The 25,178-nt window shown below is 39.0% G+C and overlaps 1 protein-coding gene and 1 pseudogene across 1 annotated transcript in view; one reads left to right on the top strand and one right to left on the bottom strand.

The window, feature by feature from the left end:
- Positions 1 to 25,178, top strand: part of WDR70 (WD repeat domain 70) — a 238,384-nt gene that overhangs the window by 179,925 nt on the left and 33,281 nt on the right. The window contains exons 12-14 of the mRNA XM_074328991.2: positions 13,234 to 13,333; positions 16,023 to 16,107; positions 17,566 to 17,704. Of these exons, the coding sequence (XP_074185092.1) occupies positions 13,234 to 13,333; positions 16,023 to 16,107; positions 17,566 to 17,704 (324 nt within the window). The remainder of the gene's footprint in view (positions 1 to 13,233; positions 13,334 to 16,022; positions 16,108 to 17,565; positions 17,705 to 25,178) is intronic.
- On the bottom strand, positions 10,235 to 11,166 carry LOC109450170 (cytochrome b-c1 complex subunit Rieske, mitochondrial pseudogene; annotated as a pseudogene).

The raw sequence follows: 25,178 nt of genomic DNA on the forward strand, positions 1-25,178 counted from the left end.
CACACCTCAGGAAGCTTGTTTTAAGAATGAAATTAGAAGATGTATGTTTTACTGCACAAAGTAGCAGCGTGTTCAATAAACATACCTGTTGTCATTATTATTCCCACCACTATTAAGTGTTACAAGTTAAAATTATTATTGCATCACGAGAAAGCCTTTAGTTTATGTAACAGTGATTTTACAGATTGAGTGCCTTTTCCTAAGATTTTTGTGCTCTCTAGATTAGAGGTGAGCACACCGTGGGCCAAATCCAGCCTAACACCTCTTTTTGTAAATAAAGTTTTATTGGAACACAGCTTCATCCATTTGTTTATGCATTTCCTGTGGCTGCTTTCACGCTATAATAGCAGAAGTGAATGGTTGCAACAGAGACAGTATAGTCAGTCAGTTCTCAAAGCCTAAAATATTTACTGTCTGGCCCTTTCCAGTAAAAGTTTAGTGACTCTTGCCTTAGATGCATGTTTCCCCAATTAAGGTCCAGAGAACGTTAGTTCTATTTGTGTTAGTATGTACTATCTGGAAAAAAAAAAAAAGGTTCCATAGTCAAATAAGTTTTGGAAATGTTAAAGAGGTTGATTTATTCTAGGACTACTATTTAAAAGACTCTGGCTTTTAATATACTAATGTGCATTGCGAATCTTCAAGACAAGGCCATGGCATGCAAATAAACTCTAGTTTCCCAGACTTACTTGAGTATAGAAAGACCCCCACCCGCCACCCCACCCCTGGACATGCTGATGTTACACAAAACATCCTCTGGGAAACCCTGCTTTTGGACTGTCTCTCTGGAAGGACTTTCTTCTTAAATCATCCCTCTTGGTGATTTAGGTGATATCCTCCCTTGGAAACCTACAGAATATCATAAGAGATTCTGTTACCTCATTTCTCCCTAGAAAAAACATTATACTTTGTTTAAAATCAGAACAGTAAAATATACCAGATATTTAAATGGTCTAATCAGATAATATCCCCGTCTTTAAATGATTCTCTATGATGTCTCAAGATTGTAAAGGAGTGTCAAAGTCCAAAGTTTCATCTTATGCCTTCTTGAAATTCTAAAAGCATGGATCTTCGGTAGGGCTTTAACATTTTTTTACATCTAAGTTTTCTTGAAGCATAACTCTACAGTTCCTAACTATTCTACCAACTGCTCTCAGCTAGGGTTTATAAGAAGGAAGATTAATGTGAAGGTAACTTGTGCCTTAGCCATAAGGGGTTTGTTTTATAGACTAAAGTAAACACCTTGAATTTCAAGTGGCAAGCACATGGGGAGCCAGAAGATTCCAGAGCAGTGGCGTCATGTTCTGCCTGTGACTCACGCATCTCAGTGGCTGAGCTTTCTCCTGCAGCTGCAGCTGCAGCGTCCAGCTGGTCATCAGATAGAGCCCTAGGTAGTCACACATTGCAGTCACCTGGTTTGAGATGACCAAACAGGCATGTAATTGCAACATTATCTAGTTATGAATGAAGGCTGGGCTATCTCTTTGCCAAACACAGTCGAAAAATAAATGCTAAGTCATAGCTGGTTTCTGAAATCACAGTGGTTACACAGTGAACCTGGACTGAGAGCAGAGAACGCGGCTGGAGAGTTCAACCATGGTCATACATGCTCACGCTGACTAGTTCTCTGTGCCTCTGTGTTTGTCCCTCTATCTTTCTCTCACCTGTGAGCTTCTCCATTATGGCACAGGCCAATTCTTAGTCGTTTTGATGCTCCCTAAACCTGGCTGAAAGTTGATGCAGTGAATGTTTTATGAGAGAATAAGGGTTTTACATGTTTCTCTCCCTTTCCCAACTTGCACATCATTTGGAAAAAATTCCCTGTCATCTCTCCGTTTGTATATCTCATTTTTGTGTGTATAATGGGTCCTCAGTAAACGTGGTTGACACTGTAAATGTGAATTCTAAAAATTTCATTATCACACTTTTATGGGGGATGGTGAATGTACTTTTCAGAAACCTTTGTCAGATATCATTTCTTTTGTCTAACTTATTTCTTTAAAAAAGAGAAGGGAGGGACAGAGGGGGAGAGAGAGAGAAGGAAGGAATGAGGGAAGGAAAAAAACATCTTGGCTGGAACAATAATTATCTTTTTTAGAAAAGTTGGAAACTTGGAAAACTGTCAGCTTACTGTGAAATATATTGTTTCCTTGAAACATGCTCAAAAGTTCAGAGTTTCATTTGCTATATTTATTAAGTATGTTCATCTTGTAAGCACCATGATATGTGATGCGTAACATATTATACTGTACTCTGAGGCTCACTGGGGTTCTTGGAGTTCAGATGACATGCCTGGGAAAGAAAGAATCTGAGGCTGACCTACTTGAAAGAAAGGATCAGAAATGTGGGGAAAGAGCTTTCATCTTAGTACCGTAAAGAAAAGCAACTTAAACACAATCCTCCCCTCATGGCCTCCAAGAATGAGCTGTTTTTAAGCATTTTTCTTCTCTTGTTTAATATTGTCTGCTGGAATCACTGTCTTATTTGGTTTCAAATAATATACAGAAGAAATGGCTGCAACTGTTTGGAAACAGACTACAACTATCTAGAGGCAATGGGTATGACAAGCAACCATAGCAAGGATTAAGAAACATTGCTAGAGAGAATTTTTGCTCTCACAGACAGATGCAAAAAGGCAAGAGAAGAGTGTGGTGGTTATATAAAGAACAAGACATGATAAAGTTGAATAAATTTTAATTGTAGGGTTGCAGGACTAGTTTATGTTAGATATTATTTGGCAGAATGCTAATTAAGTAAGGTAGAAGAGAGAGCATCGAACTTTTAAAAAAGTTATTAATGCCCGTATAGTAGCATCCAACTTAAAATAAGGACAAATACTTACATAATGTTGGCTATCTGTCAGGCACTAGTCACACCCTGTATATATTGCATTAACTCATGCTGCATAACAAACGACCCTAAAACTTAGTAGCTTAGAACAGTGAATATTTATTATTTTCATGATTCTGTGGGTCCGTTGGGCAGTACTTCGGGTCTGAACTGGCTTGGTTGATTTCTCCTGGGTTCTCTGTTGCATTTGCAGTTAAACTATTAGGTTGTTGCAAAAGTAATTGCAGTTTTTGCAATTATTTTTAACCTTTTAAACCGCAATGACTTTTGTACCAACCTAATAATAGCTTCGTTGGGGCTGGATGGTCTACGATGCCCTCACCCACGTGTCTGGCTGTTGGCTAGATGTGAGCTGGTGCTACAAGGATGATTGGGCACATGTCTCTGGTTATCTAGGAAGCTAACTCATGTTTTTTCACAAAGCAGCTGCATTCCAAAAGCAGCGAGACAGCAAGTCCCCATGTATATGCCCTTACAAGTCTCTGCTCGTGTCTTCTTTGCTAATGTCCTGTGTTGTTAGGGATGCTAAGAAGCAGATGCTAAGGCGGCATTGGATATGTCAGAGATTTCTTGCCAAAACTCCCATAAGGGAACAGTGGGTGGGGAACCGGAGGAGACTAGAGACTATCAAATGGTGATGCAGGTTTGACCCCTATGAAGGAAAGAGGGAGGGAGGGAGGGAAGGAAGGAAGGAAGGAAGAAAGGAAGGAAGGAAGGAAGGAAGGAAGGAAGGAAGGAAGGAAGGAAAGAGTTGGCTAGGAAGCATCTAAGACTGCCATGCAGTTCTAAGAAAGCTTTGGCCAAGCCAATGGGAAGTCCTTAATCCGAAGCCACCCCAAGCCTTTGTTAACATGCACCAGCTCTGATATCTCGTTCAGCACAGCAGCTGCCGTTGGGACTACTACTTACGTCTGTACCAGTAATCCCTTCATGGGAGGACTAGAATGATGGTCCCACTGAGTAGCACAGTGTTTCCTCTTTGGAATCTGGTTACCTCTCTAGTCAGTAGGCTCCTGATCTGAAATAGGCTCAGATAGGGAAACAGAGCAAGGGAGCATGACTTTTTATTGGGGTGATTACCCTTAGGCTCCTGCTCCTCCATTTGTCTCTCTTTTCGATTGTAAATATTAAGCAGTGCCTTTGTTGTCCGCCCATGTCTTCTGCTCAGAGGAATGCCAGGTTCTGTCAACCACAGCCACAACTCCCTGCACATCAAGCCCCCTTGGTTGCCTCTATGACCTTGTCAGTCACTATTCATTGCAGCTTTTTGGCTTCTAGCAACTAAACACTGCAACCCAGATTTTATTACTTCAAGCTCCATCATCCCTATGGATGTTGATGGCCCACCTCTGTGACATTAATCCTGGGCTACAGAGGAGAGCTGCCACTGAACTTCTTGGCGATGCTGGCTCCCTCTTACCTGTGCATTCCTGATGGCCTTTGGTGAATGGTATTTCCTCCGGGCCCTCCCATGGAAAATAATATTCTGTGTTTCCTGGCTTGATACCATGTATACACTCTCGCATGCCCACTTCCCCCAGCCTTCTTAGTCTTTTCTGTCATCTGCCAGGGCAATTGAGGTGTTTTTCTTTTTCTCAACATTGGCTATCACTTTTCCAGGCCTCTGATAGCATCCTAGCAGCAAGGTTGCCCCATCCCCTGGTGTCCTTGTCAAAAAATGTGCCCCCAAATCAATGAATCCTGTTTACGTAATCTTACATCAAGGCCCCGTTGATTAAGCATCTTCAAAATCCAAACTCAAGGTACTTCATGGCTCCGGCCAGTAGCTGCTAGTTAATTCTCACATCTTCTAGTGTGATCTATCGCCTTCTCTCTTATCAGGCCCAGCCACTTCTGCAACTTAGTAATATTGGGTTTCAACCCTAGTCATTGGCTTAGCCTAGTCATGGGCCAGGAGAGGAGGTAGGGGCAGATCCTAAGAGAAGGTACCTGCTGCCTTGTGGAGGTGGAACAGTTGTAGCATCATCCATTGCAAAGGAAGTTGTAGCTCTTACGGGGCAAGAGCGGGCCATTTCTGTGAGGGTTCCGGGGGGTCTGCAGATCCAGCATCCTATGGGCATCCATCCAAATATCCTCTCCTTATGTTTCATGGTCTCAGGTTTCCCAACTAGAGCTCTGACCTTAGAATAGCAGACCTGCCTTGGCTGAGCGTTTAAATGTCTCTGGAGCTCTATAAATCTAACCACCAGATTGCTTTTGTATGTTGCTCAGCTGTGTCTGCTCTTCCACTACAGGAGACGAGGGCCTCTTTGAAAGCTACTAAAGTGGCCCTCTGGTTCTGCCACTTAATCTTTAACTGTTAATGGTCCTCCGTTTCCCATTAGCCCTCTGCAGGGTATCCATACGACTTAGCAGTAACCAGCAATTATTGTCTTTGTAGGCATTGTTCCTCCCATATCTTTTAAATGCCTAAAACATCATACCCACAAGGACATTCCTCTGCACCAGGAAGTTTTCTGAGGTCACCTCCAGTGAAATCTGTAGCAGCTGGACCACTACCAAGGGCTAGAGTGTATCTGCGGTCTATATTCCACTTAGGATAATATCCTCCTTACCTACCAGGCGATGCATGAGGCAGTCCCAGGTTTTCACCTTAACACCTGTGTTGTCAGATCACTCCTGGCACCACTCGTGTTAGTCTAGGTCCTCTGAGAAACGGACACTGTGGGGGCAGAGCCCCAGAAAGTAGTTTCCAGGCTCTCGGCCTCACATAGACAGGTGCCTGGCTCAGGTAGTAAATGGCCATCAACTGTGATTGCATGGCCATCAGCTGTGGCTAGTTGGCCGTCAGCTGTAACCAGTGAGCCATTGGCCACTAATATAACTGCTGTGGCTAGGCTAGCAGAGAAGAGGGAGAGGAGAGAGAAGAATGGGGGCTAGCAAGAAGATGGCGGCTGGGCTGGCAAGCGTGGATGGCGGTTTGCGGACAGTGTGGATCCAGCCTCCAGTGAGAGTATAGTGCCGCCAGAGAGAATATAGTGGTATGACTCCCCTACCTATGGCTCCGTGGGTGTTCCTTTTTGGCCTCACCATGTCCTGCGTTCTTGTATGGGGAGCGGGAGCAGAGACCCCGCAGGCCTCCCAGCACGACAGTCTCCCGCACGACAAATGGCGCAGCGAGCAGGGTCTCCCGCACGACAGACACCAAACAGGATTAAACACATAAGAGATTTACTGAGGAAAGGCCTGTAAGGGGACATGGGGAGGGGGCCTGAGAAGGCAGGGGAGAGGCAGAGCATGAGGCAGGTCATACCCCTATGAAAGAGAGAGGAAAGAAAGGAGTGTTAAGTCATGTCCGTACCCAGACTCAAGGTGTAGAGAAATAGATGCCTCATCTCCGATAAAAGAACAGCAAAGTCATATTGCAAAGGAATGTGCCACATTTGCATTGAGTCATTAAATTCTCACAACAGCTTGTGAAGTGGGCACTATTATTATTCTCATTTTGTAGATGGCGTAGAGAGGCATAGGGAGATTAGCCCAAGATCATGTAGATGGTAAGTGGTGGAGCCTGGATTCGAACTCCACAGTCTGTGTTCTTTGTCATTATACCATATGTTCATGCAATATATTAATTTCAAGAATTTGAGAATTAACTGGAGAGGTTTTATTGTCCATTTTCCTTCACTAAAGTGAAGGCATCATGGGAATAGGGTGTGGGCGAACCTTTACATGACAGTCCCTGTACTCTTGTACACATTCTCCTCATTAGCCTTGCAGTAGGTCTCCCAAATCAGAGAAACGTATATTGTGTTCAGGAAATTATATTCAGTCTAGATCTGTATTTATTCTGTTTTTTAATCTGGACCCTTAGAAAAACCCTGGCATATTTTGAATCCAACCCTAACATGTGATTGGAAATATAGAATTGATTGGAATTGCTTGGTTATCCCTAAGCTTGAAAATAGAATGAAAATTTATGAATGAGAAAGGAAATTTAAATTAATTGAGAAGGTCCTAGAAATAGATTTGAAAGGACAATCAAATGTTACTGCATCTAGTTCGTTAGATGGCCTAGCATTTGCTTCATCTTGCTCTTGGAGTTTGTGTCTTGGTAGCACAGTGCGTTTCAGCAGCGTTTTGAGAGGAGGTACCCATGACAGACTTGCTGCATTTGTGATACTGACCAAGGCAGGGAGACAGTAGGTCAAATGTAACTCAGTCTCTTTGGGAGTTGGGGAGAAGGGTAGAACTGAAACAGTATGTAGGGCATGTTATTTAAAGATTCATAAACTGAGGGACAGATAAGCAACTACGCCAGGGTCAAACGAAAATGTAGTTAAGGTGTAATTTTGGATCCAGTTGGCATGGCTCTAGGACCAGTATTCTTTCCATTAGATATTTCTCTTTTCAGCCCAGCAATTCGTGACATTTCTCTTATTTAAACTAGTTTATTCCACTGTTTCTATTCATTACAAAACATGTTTTGATCATTTTGCGGGCTGTCCTTCCTCTTGCATTGATGCACACACACTGGAGCCGTAGAATGATACTGGGATCCAGGCAAGCGGCTGGGTGTACACTCACCGACCATTGGAACCACTGTAGAATGTTTGGATTATTCAGGATTTCAGGAAGTGACAGACTTTGTGGAATATTTTAAAAATATGTTTAAGTTTTTGTGTAAGGCATCATATTTTTCTTTGAGAATCTGCCAGACTCCATCAGAGAAGAAACACTAGAATTAGTCAGCAGAGCCACAGAAGGCAGGACCAGGACTTATAAGCAGATGTTAGAAGGAGGGACTCTTGGACCCAGATTAAGAAAGGTGTTGCCAATTAGAAACACCCAGAAATGGGCTGATGTTGCTTGTTATGTAGTGAGTTTGGTACTGGTAGAGGCTCCATAACCATCTGCTGAGAAGGGATTTAGGGACAATTTTGCTAGTTGGGAGTTTATACTGTATGATCTCAGGCCATTTAAAACTCTGGGTTTTTGTGCTTGCGTTTTCCATCACTATGACTATTTGAGACTTGATACTCTCCAAATCATAACATAAGGCACTCCTAAAAATAGGAAACCTATATAAAGGAGTTAATAACTCAACTTCCCTAAAGAACAATGTTCTTTGCCTAGGATGATTGTAAAAACAGTTAAAGGAAAAGTTGCAGTTTTAGATTTCCCACATTGTGCCAGAAGTGTTGTTCAGTCAGGCTGACTTTGTTTTCAGAGTGTGAGGGTATTTGTCATCATGGACTGTCTGGGTGTTGATGTTTTATGCAAGTTTAAGATCCCCTCTGGCAATCTATTTCATTGGAATAAACTTTTGTTAAAGTGAAGTTAATAATAGAACAGCCCTTTTCACACAGAATCTGTGAGCTGTCCGTCTCATGTGAGGACATTTTGCCTCTGTTATATTAGGTCCTTTAAAAGAGGAAACACTCATAGATTCTTTTGAATACAATCTCTTTCTCTCCTTAATTATTAATATGCAGTCATATTATGCATAATATGCTACTTTAAAGGGTGTTGCACTAAGATGTAAATCTATCAGTAGAAAATATCACGGGAAGTCAGAAAGACAGGGTGGGGCTTGTTTGTTGGCTCTTTCTGCATTACATATATTCTGCATCATATATATTCACTCTGCATTATAAAACATGAATTGTCAAAGCTTCAAAACACCCAGTCTCCTCCATGATGGCCATCTAAAGTAGTACCTTCGGGAGGAGATATAAAAGTGTAGCAGATGAATATGTGGTTCAGTCCTTTATTATTAGATTAAGGCAAAGTCAACTGCAGTCCAAATCGCTTGTTCCCATTCAGTTCATTGCATTGCATTTGCACTGTCACCTGTTAGGTCCAGCGGAATCTTTTCTTAAGTTTCGAAACAGATCACGTTTTCTTTACTTGAGCACCACATGACTTTTTGTCTTTAAACCCTAGAATCTTACTCAGGGCAGTAAAAAGAACAGGGGAAGCAAGACCAATGTAGGAAGCAGCAGATTCACAACACCATCTCTCCCCTCTGGGGCAACAAGGATTAGAATTAGGCTAACAAATGGAACTACCTGCTTGCTTCTGGGCTCGCGCTGAACTTTACAGTTATGATTCCTTTGGATGCTACACCTCTTAAGGTTCTTTATCCCACTGTACTGGTATATGTATACGTACATGTCTATGTGTATATGTGCATTTGTAGTTTCGAATATTGGCATTCAAGATCTACTTTGTCCTATTAGGAATGTACATATTGGTCAGTTAGTCAAACTATAAAAATATTATGTATTTACCGGCTTTTGTCTTTTCACTAAGAATAATAATGCTGTAAGTAATCTTAGAAATCATCCAGGTCAATTATTTAGTTTACAGAAGATAGAATTGTGATCTGAGAGGTTAAGTAATTTGTCCCCAGTGGCACTGCCAGGTTTTGACTGAATTAGGTGTAGATTTCCTATCTCTTGGTCCGGGCCCAGTGCTCTTTTTATCAGACACTGCCTTACTGTCTCCTGAACTGTGGCTCGTCTTTCTGTTTAGATGTATATTTGTATTTCTTACCATTAAAAACAAACAAAACATTTCAAACAAATTTAAAAAAAGAGCTAAGTTAATTTCACTGAGATGCCAAATTTAAATATAGGACTTTTTGGTAAAACTGTTACCACTACAGTAGCTTTCAAAACCTTTATTTAGAGTTTAGTCATTGATCACTTGGTGAACTATAATGAGGTGGTAGATTTTCCTGGTTGAGGTTGGTAGCAGCGTTTTGTTTTTTCCAGGAACAAACTTTTCCCAACCTGTTCTCCACATGGGTCCAGAATAATCTTTTAAAAGTAAGCAAACATAGTCATGCTACTCCACTGGGAAAGCTCCCCCAGCAGCTTCTTTTTGCTTCAGGATAAAATGTTGGTTCTTAACCGGCCTGCAAGGCCCCTGGTGGTCTGGGCCTTTTTCACATCATCTCCCCACCTCTCCTTTCCCTCTACTCACAGTTCACTTCTTTCAGTTCTTGCAGTGCAGCCAGCTCTTTTACCTTTGGGCCTTCCAGTATGCATGTGTTAGTCTTCTATGGTTTCTTAGCAAACCACCGGAAATTTAGTCACTTAAAAATACCAATTATTATTTTACAGTTTCTGTAGATAAGAAGTCTGTCATGGTGTAGTTGGATTTTCTTCTTAGGATGTCACCAGGCTAAAACCAAAGTGTTGGCCTGGGCTGTGGCTCTCTTCTGGGGTTCAGGGTCGTCTTTTCATCTTGCTGGTTATCGGCAAAATCAAGATCTCCGTTTCCTGGACGCATCTCTTAAGTCTACAGTGGCATGTCAAACACTCCCCTCTCTGATTTACTCTTTTTTCCTAATTCAGCAGTGTTAGCAGTGGCTGCATTAGGTGAATGCTTGAAAGTATGCAACATTAACTTCGACTTACTTCATACTGACATTTGCAAATACATTCTTAGCAATCCTTAGAAATGTTAAATCAACCAATTTGAAGTACAGCTGGCTTGCTCTCAAATAACACTCCTGAGGTGACATGAAGACTGAACGAGCCTGTGACTTGAGTTCAGGGCCCTCGCCGACAATCACTGTATTATCACTGGGGAACTCATGTGAGGGAACTTCAAGGTTAAGAGGTACAGACCCCATCCGATCCTGCCAGACGCATCATAGCGTGACCCATGACAAGGTCACACCCCAATCTCCTGCATTTGCAATGGGCACACAACCAAGATGAGTGCAAACACCTATCAGGATAATCCATTCAGGTTTCTTTACTTGCTCTAAATCGTGCTGTGGGTCCCTCAACTGGGACACTTCAACGGCAGCTTCCTGGTCCGTTTCCTTCTTGATTCTGTGGAGCACAAACAGAAGTTTGCCTCTCCATTTGAAAGCCTCTTCTTGCCTTCTGGAATATTGGATAACTTGATTTCGATTTATGACATGAGCAACACATCGGCCGCAGTACTGATGCTAGAAACAAACTGGGAGATGGCATTCTTGGTAGCATATGCCACAGCCACAGTAGTTGGTGCAGTTACCAAATAGGAGAAACCTGTTCTAGCCTTAGAGCTCTCTTTTGAAGACTTTGTTCTATCTAACACTTCAGTGCGACGATAATCAGAGCAGTCAGGCACTCTGATGTCTGTATGGGAATAAGGGGCAGAAGCAGGGACATTGAGGCCCACAGCAATGACCCAAGGCTGGCAGAGGAAGGGCCGCCGCACGCCCAGCACTGGCGGCTCCAAGGCGGTGGGCACTGCAGCCTGTACCAGGGGCCACAGCGCACCTGCCACCCTGCGGGACAGGACTGACTGGATGGGCGCGAATGGGCCCAGTCGGTCTGTGACCAACAACATGGCAGCAGCTGCTCTAAACACCCTGATTTACTCTTCTCTGTGGCTTCCTCTTCTGTCCTCAGCCAGGAGAGAGCTCTTCTTTTAAGGACTCACTTTAGTGACTGCTTCAATCCCACCTGGATAATCCAGGATAATCTCCCTATTTTAACTAATTAGTAACTTTAAGGGACTTAAGTCCCTTTTGCCATGTAGAGTAGCACATTCATGGGCATAACAGCAGGGGGCGGAAGTCTTAGAGATCAAAATTCTGCCTACACAGTTCTCTGAGTGGAATACTCTTTCTTGTCCCTGCATCCTGCTTCTTCTTCGTCTGCTAACTCTTACTTTGTCCACTGGGTGTCTGATTTCTTTTTTTCCCCTTAATTTTAATTAGATTTATTGGGATGACATTGGTTAGTAAAATTATCTAGGTTTCAAGCGTACAATTTATAATACATCATCTATATATTGCATTGTGTGTTTACCACCCAGAGTAGGTTCTTTTTGCCTCTCTTTTGCCCCTATTCTCAAGTTTGGGTTAAGAACCTCTCATCAGGGCTCAAGTAGTACTTTATACTTCCCCATTGTGCCACTTGTCACTCTGTATGCTCATCCATGTCCTTTCAGGGGACTGTCAGCTCTGAGGAGAGAAGCCATGCTATGCTTATCTCGGCACGTTGGGTTTCTCTGCTTAACCTCGTGTCTGCTATACAGTTGATACCTAATGAAAAAAGGTTGAATCAATGAATTATTTGTATCTGTGAAAGGTAGAGGTATCATATTTAAATGTCTTTAATGCAAATTTGTAAGACTGTCACCCAGAAGAAGAGAGGGGAAAATTTTAACTCAGTATATACAAATTATTAAAACAAACAAACAAAACTGCCTGCTTATGTGAGGTAGTGTGCTCATCACTAGAACCTTTTAGGTGGAAGCTCAGTGATGGTGTATCAGTGATATTGTTGGGAGGCTGATGTTTATGAGCTATTTTGTGACTCATTCTTTGTTGGGTTTTCTGCAAGACCAATGGAGAGGGGGTCACTTGTATTCCTATCCCTGTGGCTCCTAGGAGAAACCTACATGCTGTCATTGCTACAGTGTCCCTGTCAACTCACTGTGGAATTATCCAGCCTGGTGGATGTGGGCTAATCGACTCCCTAGTACTTTGGCCTATGTCGGTTACTGAGTCATAGCTGAATGGCCATGTTAGTAGAGTTATTTTATAAGTCATTAACCATGCAGAAGCGACAGTAGAAGTAAAAAGACCATGAACATGAATCAGCAGAGGAGGAGTGTGGTATAGTGTTTAAGAGCAGGCTTTTTGGCTCATACTCCCAACTCCGCCGCTTGCTAGCCATGGGACAAGGTGTTTCATGTCTGTGTTTCAGTTTCCTGATCTATAAAATGGAGATGATCATGGTAGAACCTAACTTGTAGAGTGATTGTGAAAATTAAATAGGCAAGATAGTAAAGGATATAGTGCCTAGGAGATAATAAGCATTGTATGGGGGGTTAGCTGTCATCATCATTTTCATCATCATCATCTTCACCGTCATCATTGTCGTCGTCATAGTCACCTTCAGCAACATTATCCTATAGGCACATTAAAGACAGTTCAAGACCTATAACCACATGCACAGTGTCTGGCATATACTAAGAATACAATGATATTTTGGAGTTAATAAATGATATGTTCATCTGTAATTTTTATTCATATCTACTCTTTCAGATTACTATAGGGAATGGTCCCCATAACTATATAATGTACTTTGTAAGTATATTAAGGAAAACTAAATGCTGTGGTAATCTTGAGTTGCTCAGAGCTTGCTAAGGTAGTCTGAAAAATATCTCCTCCTAGGACTTACCTTATCTCTTTTTGTTCCTCTTATTAAAGCAAATAGATGTTTTTAAAAACCTTTTGAAATTTTTTCCCCCAGAATAAAGAAAACCATAATCAGGTAAAATTAATATTTTACATATAGATGTATATATCATTTTCTGGATGATAAAGTGAAATATTCTTGCCACAAAAACGTTCTCATTTGAATTCAGATGACATGTGACCATTTTGCTTTTCTTCTCAAACAGGTTCATCCTAAATTCCACTATAAACAGGCCCACGACCCGGGCACGGACACTTCTTGTGTGACTTTTTCCTATGATGGAAATGTCCTTGCCTCTCGTGGAGGTAGGTTAAAAACTTCTTTTTTTTAATGTGTTGCTATATACAAAATGATCATAGTTAACTCTAACAAATGTCACACTGATATTCTAGTGCTTAGTAAAGCTAGCTGTGCTTCTGTTAATGTATTTAGCCAGTCTGATTTTTTTTCATGAAAATGCATTTCCAACTTGGCAATATTGTTTTATTAAAAAGTATCAAATAAAGTTTAGAAAATAGATACTTTGGTGACTAAGTTTTTATTTTAGCTTCAAATTACATCAGAGTTTGAAGGCTGCAAGGATGACTTTGCCTCTATCTTATGGAATTTTGTAGATGATGATTTATATTATTTTGTACCATTTTATGGTCTGGGTCTGGTATTTCAAAGTCTTCTATTTGTTTACCATTGATTTTTTTTCTTTCCAGTTCACACACTAACTCAATTTGGTTAAAAAAGATTATATACCTGGATGTTACTTTTTAATAGCTATGCAGTTGTGTGTTGTCGATTATAAGTTTACTGATCCACACTCAGATGGTTGAATATAGGTTGTTTCTAATTTTTGGCTAAATCTTTCTCACTTGGATAAGCTGTGTGTTGCTAGAAGGAAATAAAAGAATAGTGAGGGCAGCTTATGAGCAAAGCATTATGAAGAAGTGTGGGACATGACAGAGGATCTTCCAGGAGGCCTATTTGTGGGGAGAGAAAAGAAACAGTAGGGTAAGTAGGTTGAAGCCATGTTACAGATGGTGTTAAATACCACATAAAAGATTTAGTTTTGATTCTGTAGGCCAAATTAATTTAGCAGCACCACATTTAGTCATTCATTCACTTAACTACTATATATTGAGCAACTACTCTGAGCTACTGTTAATGCTAGGTGATGGGTATAAACTGTGAACCTCATAGACAGAGTTCCTTTCCTGAAATAATTTATAACCTGATGTAGAGGGTAGTGGAAGTGAGAAGGAGATGAGGAGACGTGGCCCAGCTTTCCCCTCAGTTTAACCAGTTCATGTCCTTGTACCCTCGGGAATTCCATTCAGGTTCTCTTTGCTTCCAAGAGGCCTTATCTGTTATATTCAAACTACCCTCACTTACATTAGTCAAATAAATCAAGCACATGTACACGTGTTTCCTGTTCGTGGTATACATGGTGAAGGTGGATATGTATAAAATAATGTATTTTGGTCCATCCATTGTAACCTGCTACTCGAGTCTAAGATGACTTTTAATTAAGACTGTATATACTCTTACAAACAGTGGTTCTTACCCTAAGAGTGTTTCTGAGTCCCCTGGGAAAGTTTTTCAAAAGATAAATGCTCTACTGGAAATTCTCACATTCACTCTTGCAACCTTAGAGTAGTATATCCAAATCTCCCAGGTGGAGTGGGGAGAGGAGAGGGGAATAAGGGGGAAGCATACTTTGAAAATTCTTCCCAGAGGATTCTAAAACAGGCCAGCCTCGACCCAGCTGATAATCACTGCCTTAGAAGTACAGGGCTAATTCCATTTCAGGCAAAGTCATTTTGGTGACGACGCTTACCTTCCCCTTCCATCCTGTAGTAGCTATTGGGTAACATGTTGTCACCACCACGTGTATACTGTACTTCATCACTTTCCTTCCTGAGTGTCTACAATACAGCAGATGGAAGGCTGTTCAGCAGAGTCCACAGGGTGTTGTAAGGTGCTCTTGCTAGCTCCAGAACCAACCAGATTAGCTAAACTGTTTAATGGAGGTTAATGTTTTCTTATTGTTTGCGAATTGTGAACAGATATAACCTTTTTTTTTTTTTAAGACTAAAGCAAAAAGGTGAGTCTTACAAAGTTATTCCAATACAAGCAGGTCCCTAGTCCAGCCAATTGTGGATTAGTGCACCTGTCCAAAATTGGGTTTCAGAGGAAGGACCGCTGGGGAGAAAATGGGGGTTTTTATTGAACTCTCTACTCACCTCACTTGTGCCTGATACTGATTCCTTACTGGACCCGAGGGGTTGAGGTGGGTCTCAGCTGTGGACTCTGGGGAGAAAGAACAGCAAAGTCGTTACTTGTATGAGTTCTGGCTTTCATTCTGGTCAGGAGTTAGTAACACTATAGAAATGTGAGACAAAAATGATTGATTTTTAAAAGAATATGCATTATACTTTAAATAGCTTGGAAAAGCTGTACTCCCAGCAAAGTGAAGAATGATAGCCACAAGTAGAGTTACACTGGAGGGAAGGGAATTACATAGCGGACCCCCATAACATTAATGGATAGCTTCAGGTACACTCTAGTGGGAAAAAGAATCAGTTGTGAATTGAACTATTTGCAGTCCTGATGGTTGTTAAATTAATGTCTTCTTAAGAAGTCAGGTTATGCTCATGTATATCACAGGGGAGCTGCCATCTGCTCTAAAATCACTCTTTAGAGTGGATTCTCTAGGGTTCCTTTTAGCCTACAGATGCTACATCAATCTGGAAAGTAATTTCTAGACGGCCAATTCATGATCATATATCTTTCTACTTTTCTTGCAACGACTGCTTTCAAGCTCCCCAAACAGTTAAAAAAGTAAAACATGCCCATGTTACATCTCCTTACCTCCCTCCCTCCCTTCCGTTTTTTCTTCCTTTTTATAGTGAATACGCTAAGTTTAGCAAACTCTAAACTTGGAGGTAGTGCTTTTTGCACAATTCACTTTGTCTTTTTTTTTCTTTCTCATTCCTCTATCAGGTGATGATACATTAAAGTTATGGGACATCCGACAGTTTAATAAGCCACTTTTTTCAGCCTCGGGTCTTCCCACCATGTTCCCAATGTAAGTAGCATATTTTTAATATTTGATAAGCATAAAAGAGTGGAAAATAAATTTCTTCACCTTAATGTTCATTTATATCATGTCTTTTAGATCTTCTAGAAAAGGGACTTAAAGAGTGATTGAAACAGGTTTTTTGAAAGTTGCGTTTTATATTTCCCTTTTCCTTTTGCACACTCTTTAGACCTATGAAATTTTTTTTGGAAGTTTCAATGGTACATATTCGTGTGTGTGTGTGTGTGTGTGTGTGTGTGTGTGTGTGTGTGTTTATTGGATGCATGCATAGGTCTTTGGGTAGTAATGCTATTTTTAGGGCTTGTTCTTTTTATATTGTATAAATGATAGGGTGGGCTACGTATTTATTGTCTTTTAAAATTTGAACCCTTATACCATCAAAGCAATTTTTAATAGTTAGCAGCATTATTATATATCATTTTCTTAATTTTTTATCATCATTCTAGACAGCGGTTCAGTAACTGTCTTGCTCTGGGTAGCTGAACATTGTTGTTTCCATTCTACTAAGTTGACGAGAAAAGCATTTAAAGATTGCTGAGGCAGCTGAGGTGGAATCTGACCTTTAAGTCCTACAGTTGGTGCCTGAACAAAATTTTTTATTTTGGTAGAAATGAAATCTCACATGTATATTAAATAATGACCAAAAAGGAGGACATGAAGGTAATGGGAGCATCAAATGGAGGAAGCTGAATAATAACAGATCGCTGACTCTAGCGTGATCTGTTGGCCATGGTATTTATCTCTTAAGACAAACAGATGGACGAACTAACATGAATTTATAGCTGATGAGAATTTCTTGAGCTATTATTATGCTTGCTACGAGTAATGCTAACTACATAAGTTCTTTGGGTCATGTCTTAGATAACTCAGAATCAGGTGGCCGGACCTCTAATACCAAGAGCCCTCAGTTAGGTCCCAGCAGTGCAAACTGCTCCTAATTTCATGGTGCTTGACTTGACAAAACTCAAATTATTTAGGTGGCGGTGATGGTAGAAAATAATTACAAAAGTGGTCAAAGTAATCATTACTTAGTCATTAGTCATACAGTGTCTATTTGTGTATAGATACTGTCAGTGTTTATATTGAGTTTTTCCCACATCCGCTCTACATGAAAACATATTATTATAACGGGTAGAAGTTAAAAAAAAAAGCAAAGATTCTGGAATCAGACTGCCTGAGTTCGAATCCCTTTCTTTTGTGATCTTAGACAAGGTTTATTTAACTTCTCTCTGCCTCAGTTTCCTCATCAGTAAAATGGGGATAATAATGTCTACCTCATAGGATTATTCTGAAGATTAAACACATTAATATAAGATCTTGACTTATTTTAAGCCCTATATAAGAGTTATCTCTTCTTATAATGGTCGTGTTTGTACTTCATTTGACTCACTCATTATTGTTGCACTGTTGTGGGGTCATAAGCTTATAAACTCTTTTTGTCTGTAGGACCGACTGCTGTTTCAGTCCAGATGATAAACTCCTAGTCACCGGTACATCTGTTCAAAGGGGATGTGGCAGTGGCAAACTTGTTTTCTTTGAGCGCAGGACTTTCCAAAGGGTATATGAAATAGACATCACGGATGCGGTATGTATATATTCTTTTCTCCCCAGCCTTGAGAATGAAGTGAAGTTTGCCTCTTTTGTTTTGGTTTTTGGTTTTTAAATAGAACCTAAGCCCTGGTCCTTAGAGTGCAATGGTAGCTGCTCTTCCTCCAACACAGGAATTCTTAGTACATTGTAGACTGGCTTATCTACCCTCTACCCTTCCCTGGCCCAGTATTTCCTACGGGCCCATACTTCGGTCAGAATTTCAGCTGGGCCAGTGATGTTTCCCTCTTCTGCCAACCAGTTTGGTGAGAGCAGAACCTGATTGTCAGGTAGAATATAGAAATGAGCTTCCCACAATGTGCGTGTTTGTGGGGATCTGCGGATTGTGGATAGAAGTGAAAAATTATGCCCTCAGACAGTGAGGAAGTATATCATTGTTTCCTAAACCTTGAAAACTTTGACAGAATTCTGCTTGTCCGTGTTGTCATTAAGACTCAGCTTCCAATCAGCTTAATTTCTATTTAGTTATTTGGAAGTTAAAGACGCTTCAGATTTAACTTCTACGTCTAAAAAAAAAACCAACCCTTTAGTTTTCTTTCCAGGTTAATATGAGTACTAAAACACCAGCATTCATTCATTCATTCATTCATTCATTCATTCATTCATTCATCCTGAGACTGGAGCCATAGGTAATATAATAATAGTAAAGATTCCCAGAGGAAAATCTGAATTCCTTTAAAGTCTTTTAAAGTATATATTATTATTTAGATGGTGAGGCAAATCATTGTTATTTTCTGAGTATGAAACAGGCCAGTTAATGTCTGTGTAAATTTTCTTTGGCTCATTGTCAAATTCTTTAGTAATATCCTATATCTTAAACAGTGCTCTTATGTAGGTTTCTCCAGTTGTTTCAGCTCTTTGTAAACAGTTGAGACATATTAAGCACTTAAGTGATTCAGACAATTGAACAACTGTTTCTAAATCACCAGTAAAAAGCTCATGTCTCTAATGTTCTAGTATTACTGTGGAGTCTTAATTGTAGGCCCTAAATTTGAAACCATGGTATAGTTAGAGACAATATAGAAATAACAATGAGACTAATTCTAGATGAGTACTTAAGTTTTATAGATTCTAATCTCATGACATAATTTGAAATGTGCCAACACTAATAATATTTTTTTGGGTGCATCCAGAAGCCAACTAAAACACTAGAATCAAAGAAAAACACTCTTGACTCTATCAACTTTAATCTCAAGAAAATAAAATTATTGTAATTGGTTGTCCCAGAAGTAAGCCGTGTTCTGTTATGCCTCTCAATGACTGTACATTTAAGTATTATTCTTGGTATTGTGTTTTTAAAATTGTAATTTAAATTGAAACGTAAGTAAATTAAGGGACATGGAAGTATGATTGCACTTTTGAAGACATGCTGGATTTCTGTAGTGTACAGAACATGTTGTTTGCTGTGTTGCTCTCAGTTGCTTGTCTTAGCTAGATCTTTTTCTCCATAGCACTTTCCCACCACCTCATCTATTGCATATTTGTTTCTTTTTATCTGTCTTCTACCACCAGGATGTACACCCTTGAGAGCAGAAACTTAGCCTGTTTTGTTTACTGCAACATATTCAGTGCTTAGAACAGTGCCGAGCACGTAGATGGCGCTTAATCAATATTTACTGAATGAGTGACGGGTACAGTTGGCCCTCAGGATCCATGGGTTTTGCAACTGCAGATTTAACCAACCTCGGATTGAAAATATTTTTAAAAATTCCAGAAAGCTGATCCCTAAACAATACAGGATAACAACAATTTATATAGAATTTACATTGTTAGGTATTACAGGTGATGATTTAAAGTATACGGGAGGATTGTGTAGGTTATATGCAAATATTATGTCATTTTATAAAAGGGACTTGAGCATCTGCAGATTTGGGTTTGGGATGGGTCCCGGAACCAATCCCCCTGCAGATACTGAGGGACGACTGTCCTTAGGAAGCTCCAGAAAGTGATGCACATTGTGGAGCACATTGTGGTGTCTTTGGAGAGTGAGGCAGGAGAGAAGTACCTAGAGATGGAAAGGCAAGGGAACCATCTATACAATTAATTTCCTAATAACTAAAAACTGTCCTACAATCCTCACAATAAACACCTTTTAAAAATATAACAATTAAATTTTCCATATTTCTTTTCTGTAACAGACTTAGAAGAAAAACTGGGTATAATTCCACTCTCTGCGTTGTCATATGCTCTGAATTTTTTTTCTCTATTCAGTGTAGAGACTCTTAACTCTCCTTACTAGGAGGTGACAAATGTTCAATTCTGCTGAAATTATTTTTAGATGTTTCCTTTGTAGTCCAGTTGTGTTTCCTCAAGCTAAAAACACACACTTGCATATTCCTCACATCTAATTCTTTGTGATTTTAAGTAGTGTGCTTAGCTTTTTTTCTACAATAAATTCCAGAATATAACTTGAATCTTGAGTTTACAAACTCACTTTTGTTTTTGTGTATGACGGGATCCTAGGCTTTTTATATATTATGTAAAGACTTCCATTGCTTTATGTGATAAAAGTGTAGAAGTGAGAGAATGGACAAAATATAATTTGGAGATGACATATCAATTTTTTAAAAAACAGCTATGTTTAGAGGAAACATAGAAAAGTGTTTAAACCTTTCAAAATTCCAGTTATTTTGGGAAATGCTCAGAAATAATATTATAAACTATTATTAGCTTAGTAATTTTTCATCAAACTATAATTTATTGCAGACTGACTAATAGAATTTCCTTTTTAACTAATATAATTCAAAGCACATCATTTATGCAATTGTACTAGCATATAACCATTTATACTCTTTAACCCACGCATGGTGAAATAAAGTTGTTTTGACCTAGTATTATTTAAGATGGGCCTCTTCACCTCAATTGCTTTTGACAATAATTTGAAAGAGATAACAGACATTTCCTTGGGTAAAGATAAGAAACGTGGAAAGGAAAAAGCCAGAAATTTCACACCTGATCCTGACTTCTCTTCTGATTTGTTTGTTTGCTTAGGTACTTAATTCAGTGACCTCTGTTTCTGTAAACACTAACTGATCAAAGTGAGGAAACAAAAGAAAAAAGCTAAACCTTTCTTTTTAAAACAGCTGTAACGTCTAGCACAACTGATCTAGCTAAAGGGAAGGGAAGGGAAATTTGGTTTGGTATCTTCCACTAGACTGCCTTAAGAATTTTAAAGTTGATTAAGCATCTTTGTGCCAATGTAAGTGAAGGTCTTTTAAGGAAGAAAAGAATCATTTGTGATTACCTAAGCAATATTTGATTATCTTTAGGAACATTTTTTTAACCACCAAAGAGAATAGATAACAAAGAACAAGGATGTATTACATATTTGCTTCTTTCCACCACTACTTCTTCTCCAGAATATCCCCTTCCTGTGAGAAATGAAATCAATATTGTGCACATATCATTTATGTTCTTTAAAAAAAAAACCTCAATGTCAACTATTAAGTATCTTCTATCAGTTTGAAATCTTGTTATTAATTTTTCATGGAGTCAACTCTATAGTTAGAGAAAATATGTATTCTGGATCTGCCTTCCTGGAACTTTATCAGTTATTTTAATTTTCATCAAATGGAGACAAGTGAAATAAAAATAATACCTTCTTAATTTGTTATTAATATTAACTGTGGCCTTCCTCTAAAAGATAGGGACAGCATGAAGTTTTCCTACCAGATTTATTTACTTGCCTACTTACTTACTTAGTAAACAAGTGGTCTCTCCCCCTTATTAGCATGAGTATTTGTTGAAAAAGAAGTAATTGTTAGTAAAAATTATGTTAATTGAGTTCTAACTTATATGTTTCCCAAAAGGAGGGGAAAATTTCTTATTTAAGACCCATATGTCTGATTATAGAGACAGCCTACTGTATATATTGAGGAGAAAATGAGGTCCATATTGGGTAAAAAACTGATTTCTTTTAAAAAACAAACAAACAAATTTTCATGAAATATCAACTGTGTTTTCATTATTAGGTGGAGTTCTGAAGAGAACTTGAACTTACATTGTTTTTTCTTATAAAATCTGGTTCTTCATCTATACCTTTCAATGGGGACTATCAGATTAGCTTTTTGTGTTTTAATTCCAGTTTTCTGATTATAAAGGTAGTATATATTAAATCTAAAAACAGATCATTAAGAAAGTACCATATTTAATCGTATCACCCATAGATTATTCCCAGATATGACATTTAAATTAATAAATTTTGATGTCCAAGAAAATTACTGTGTTAACATATGAAATGACATAACACAAAATGAAAATATTGCCAGTTTTATTCCATATAAAAAGTTTTTGAGTTCTTATTAGAAAAGAATATTGATATTTTAAATCTAAAGAGATTGAAGAGGAAGAATAAATGGATATAACAGGGCATGAAATAATAGACCCTTCACGAAGCTAGCCATCTATCTTAATTTGTAAGTGTAGGGGACGTGCTGACCATTCAGACTATAGTCACCTTCCATTATTCGTACATATGGAAGGGAGCAGAAAAGTCATTCAAATTAATGGATATTCCAGAAGTCCTCAGGAGAGTTGGCTTTAGAATGTATCTTGGTTCTTACATTTGAATGCAGATATAAACTAATCTGGAAATTCACTTCAAACGAATTAATGAAGCTACGCCTGTGACAGCTTGTCTCTGAAGTTGTTGAGGAACTCATCTGTTCTTCTATTTTGTACGGGGGATAGACTAACGACGTGTCTTACTGGGATACAAAATCCCAGCTCAGACAGAATTGCACCTCTTTAAAAGTTTTCTAGAAATGAGTCAGGTGGTGTCCTTGCCCAGTCAGGATTATACAAGGAACAGTACACGGAGGGAACTTGAACGATCGGCACTGCAAATGCCAATTGAAAATAAACTTGAAAGAAAGACTATATTTGGCATTTATGTGCCTTCTAAAATAAGGTGAAACCTTCTTAAGGTGTAGCACATGGGGTTGGAAAAAATGGGCTTTGAATTAACTAGCTTTCCATTATCTGATTTTATTAAAGAGCAATCAGGCAGCTGGTAGACTAGGGCATAGTAGTTGTTTTGAATTATGTATTATTTTGAATAAAGAGATATCAGCTTAATGAAATTTTACTGTAATTCACTTTCTGGGGAAGATTAAACAATGCATATTCTCGATAGGTCCTGATGAGCATATTTATGTTTAATGAAATATGTATTTTTCCCCACAGCCAAGTGTAAGACATCATAGGTGTATGGAGCATTTGCTCATCGAGAACAGAAAGGCAGGGATATGAGCACTGATTATTTCCTGGTCTTCTGAAATGTATGAATGTTTGGAGGGAACCTGGGAGTAAGTAGGAGATGATGGAGTTTTAGTGTAGATCTGCCAACACAGCAGTCGCGTAGTTCTTTCTCTAGCACTACCTTTTCCAGGGTCAAGAGCTAACTCCCAGCATGACTATTAGGACAATATTTTACTGCCAAGAAGCACAGTGATCAGTCAGTACTACTTTCTGTAGGAGTATTTTCTTTAATTACAGAAAAAAAGTGATGCCATTGGGCTATGATGAAAAACAATATTGTATTTTTGGTGCTTTTGTGAGTTGGATTACTAAACCCTTTCTTGGGAGTTTTCTGAAGTAAGCAGCATCCATACCAGAGTTCAATATAAATAGTAACAGGAATTCAGCTGGGGTCTCCTACTCAGGTAGCTTCACAGTGTCCAAGGGTGAGGCGGGGGGTGGGGGGGAGGCTGGTATCAGTAGGACTTGAATCAATGACTTCTCCGTTCTCATTGCACCTAAAGGTGTCATGCTATGGGTGTTCCAGGACAGTCGTTTCCCGCATTTGGAGAAGAGGCAAAAGAGAATAGAGAGAAAAGGAACCACAGATTTCATGGTGGTTTAACTGTTAATATCTGCCTTATAAGTCTTAAAATGTTTTAGGTAGGAAAAACGACAGTAACTAGTTTAGTGCTGATTCTTTTTTATTATTTTAAAAAATTATACAGTAAAATTGATCTCTTTTTAAAGTGGACAGTTCTGTGATTTTAAAAACACATACATAGATTCATATAGCCACCATCAACACAAACACAACAGTTGCATCGCCCCCAAAACACTTTTTTGTGCCATCCTTGTGTAGTCACACGCTCGTCCCTTCCCCTTCCCCTCACTCCTAACCGCCGGCATTCACCTATCTATTCTCACTATATAGTGTTGCCTTTTCAAGAATGTCTTGTAAGTGGACTCATACAGGAGTTAACTGGTTTAGACTGACTTTCTGCAGAATGCCTTTGGGATTCATCCAGGTCATTTGTGTCTATCAATAGTTTGTTACATCTTTTTGCTGAGTAGTTTTCCACTGTATAGATAAAGCATAGTTTATCTGTTAAAGGACATTTGATTGTTTCCAGTTTTTGGAGATTATAGATAGAGCTGCAATAAGCCTAGGTTTTCGTGTGAACATAAGTTTTTATTTCTCTAGGGTAAACACTTGAGAGTAGGCTGGCTGAGTCATATGGTGAGTGTCTGTTTATTTTCATAGGAAAACGCCAAGCCATTCTTCAGTGTTGCAATACCATTTTGCGTTCTCGCCAACAGTGTATGCATTTTCCATTTGCTCCACATCCTCACCAACACTTTGTATTGTTGGCATTTTTAACTTTATACTCGTATATTCTAATAGGTGTGGTGTGGTATCTCATCATGGTGATGATTTGTATTTTCCTAATGGCTAGTGATGGTGAATATCTTCATGTGTTTATTTTCCATTTTCATATCATGTTTGGTGAAGTACCTATTTAAATTTTTTGCCCATTTTAGGTTGTGTGTTTTCTTACTGTTAAGTTTTGAGAGTCCTTTATATACTCTACATACCAATTTTTTTTAGACTATGTGATTCGCAAATATTTTCTCCCAATCTATTGCTTGGTTTTTTTTTTTAATCTTCATAATAGTGTCGTTTATGACGCAAAGATTTTAATTTTGAGAAAGTCTAATTTATCAATTTTTTACTTTCATAGAATGTACTTTTGGTGTTGCATCTAAGAACTCCTTGACTGACTGCAGGTCACACAGATTTTCTTCTAAAAGTTTTATGTTTTATATTTAGGTGTGGTCCATTTTGAGCTAAGTTTTGTGTAATAGAGCGAGATACAGGTTGAGACAGGGCCAGGATTAGGATCAGGCTCAAGCACAAAATTTAAGGAGGTGCCAGAAAACTCAGTAATTAAGATAAATAACATTTTAATGGAACATTAAAAAAAAAAAGAAAATTACTGCAAAAAATTCATGATGCAGAAAACACAAATACTTGAAGTAAAAACGGGATCAGTAACAGTGCTCTGCCGAGCTGTATTAAAGCCTGAGGCAAAAGGAAAACTCGGTCTGATACTGTCCTTAGGTAGAATTTTGATACTTTGTTCATCACAGATTTTTTTTTTTTTTTAGTGGGGGAGTGGAGTACCAGAGTGGGGGAAATTGTAAACTCACTG

The sequence above is a fragment of the Rhinolophus sinicus genome, chromosome 3 (assembly GCF_057876585.1).
Source record: "Rhinolophus sinicus isolate RSI-liver-muscle chromosome 3, RSI-T2T, whole genome shotgun sequence".
Lineage (NCBI taxonomy): Eukaryota > Metazoa > Chordata > Mammalia > Chiroptera > Rhinolophidae > Rhinolophus > Rhinolophus sinicus.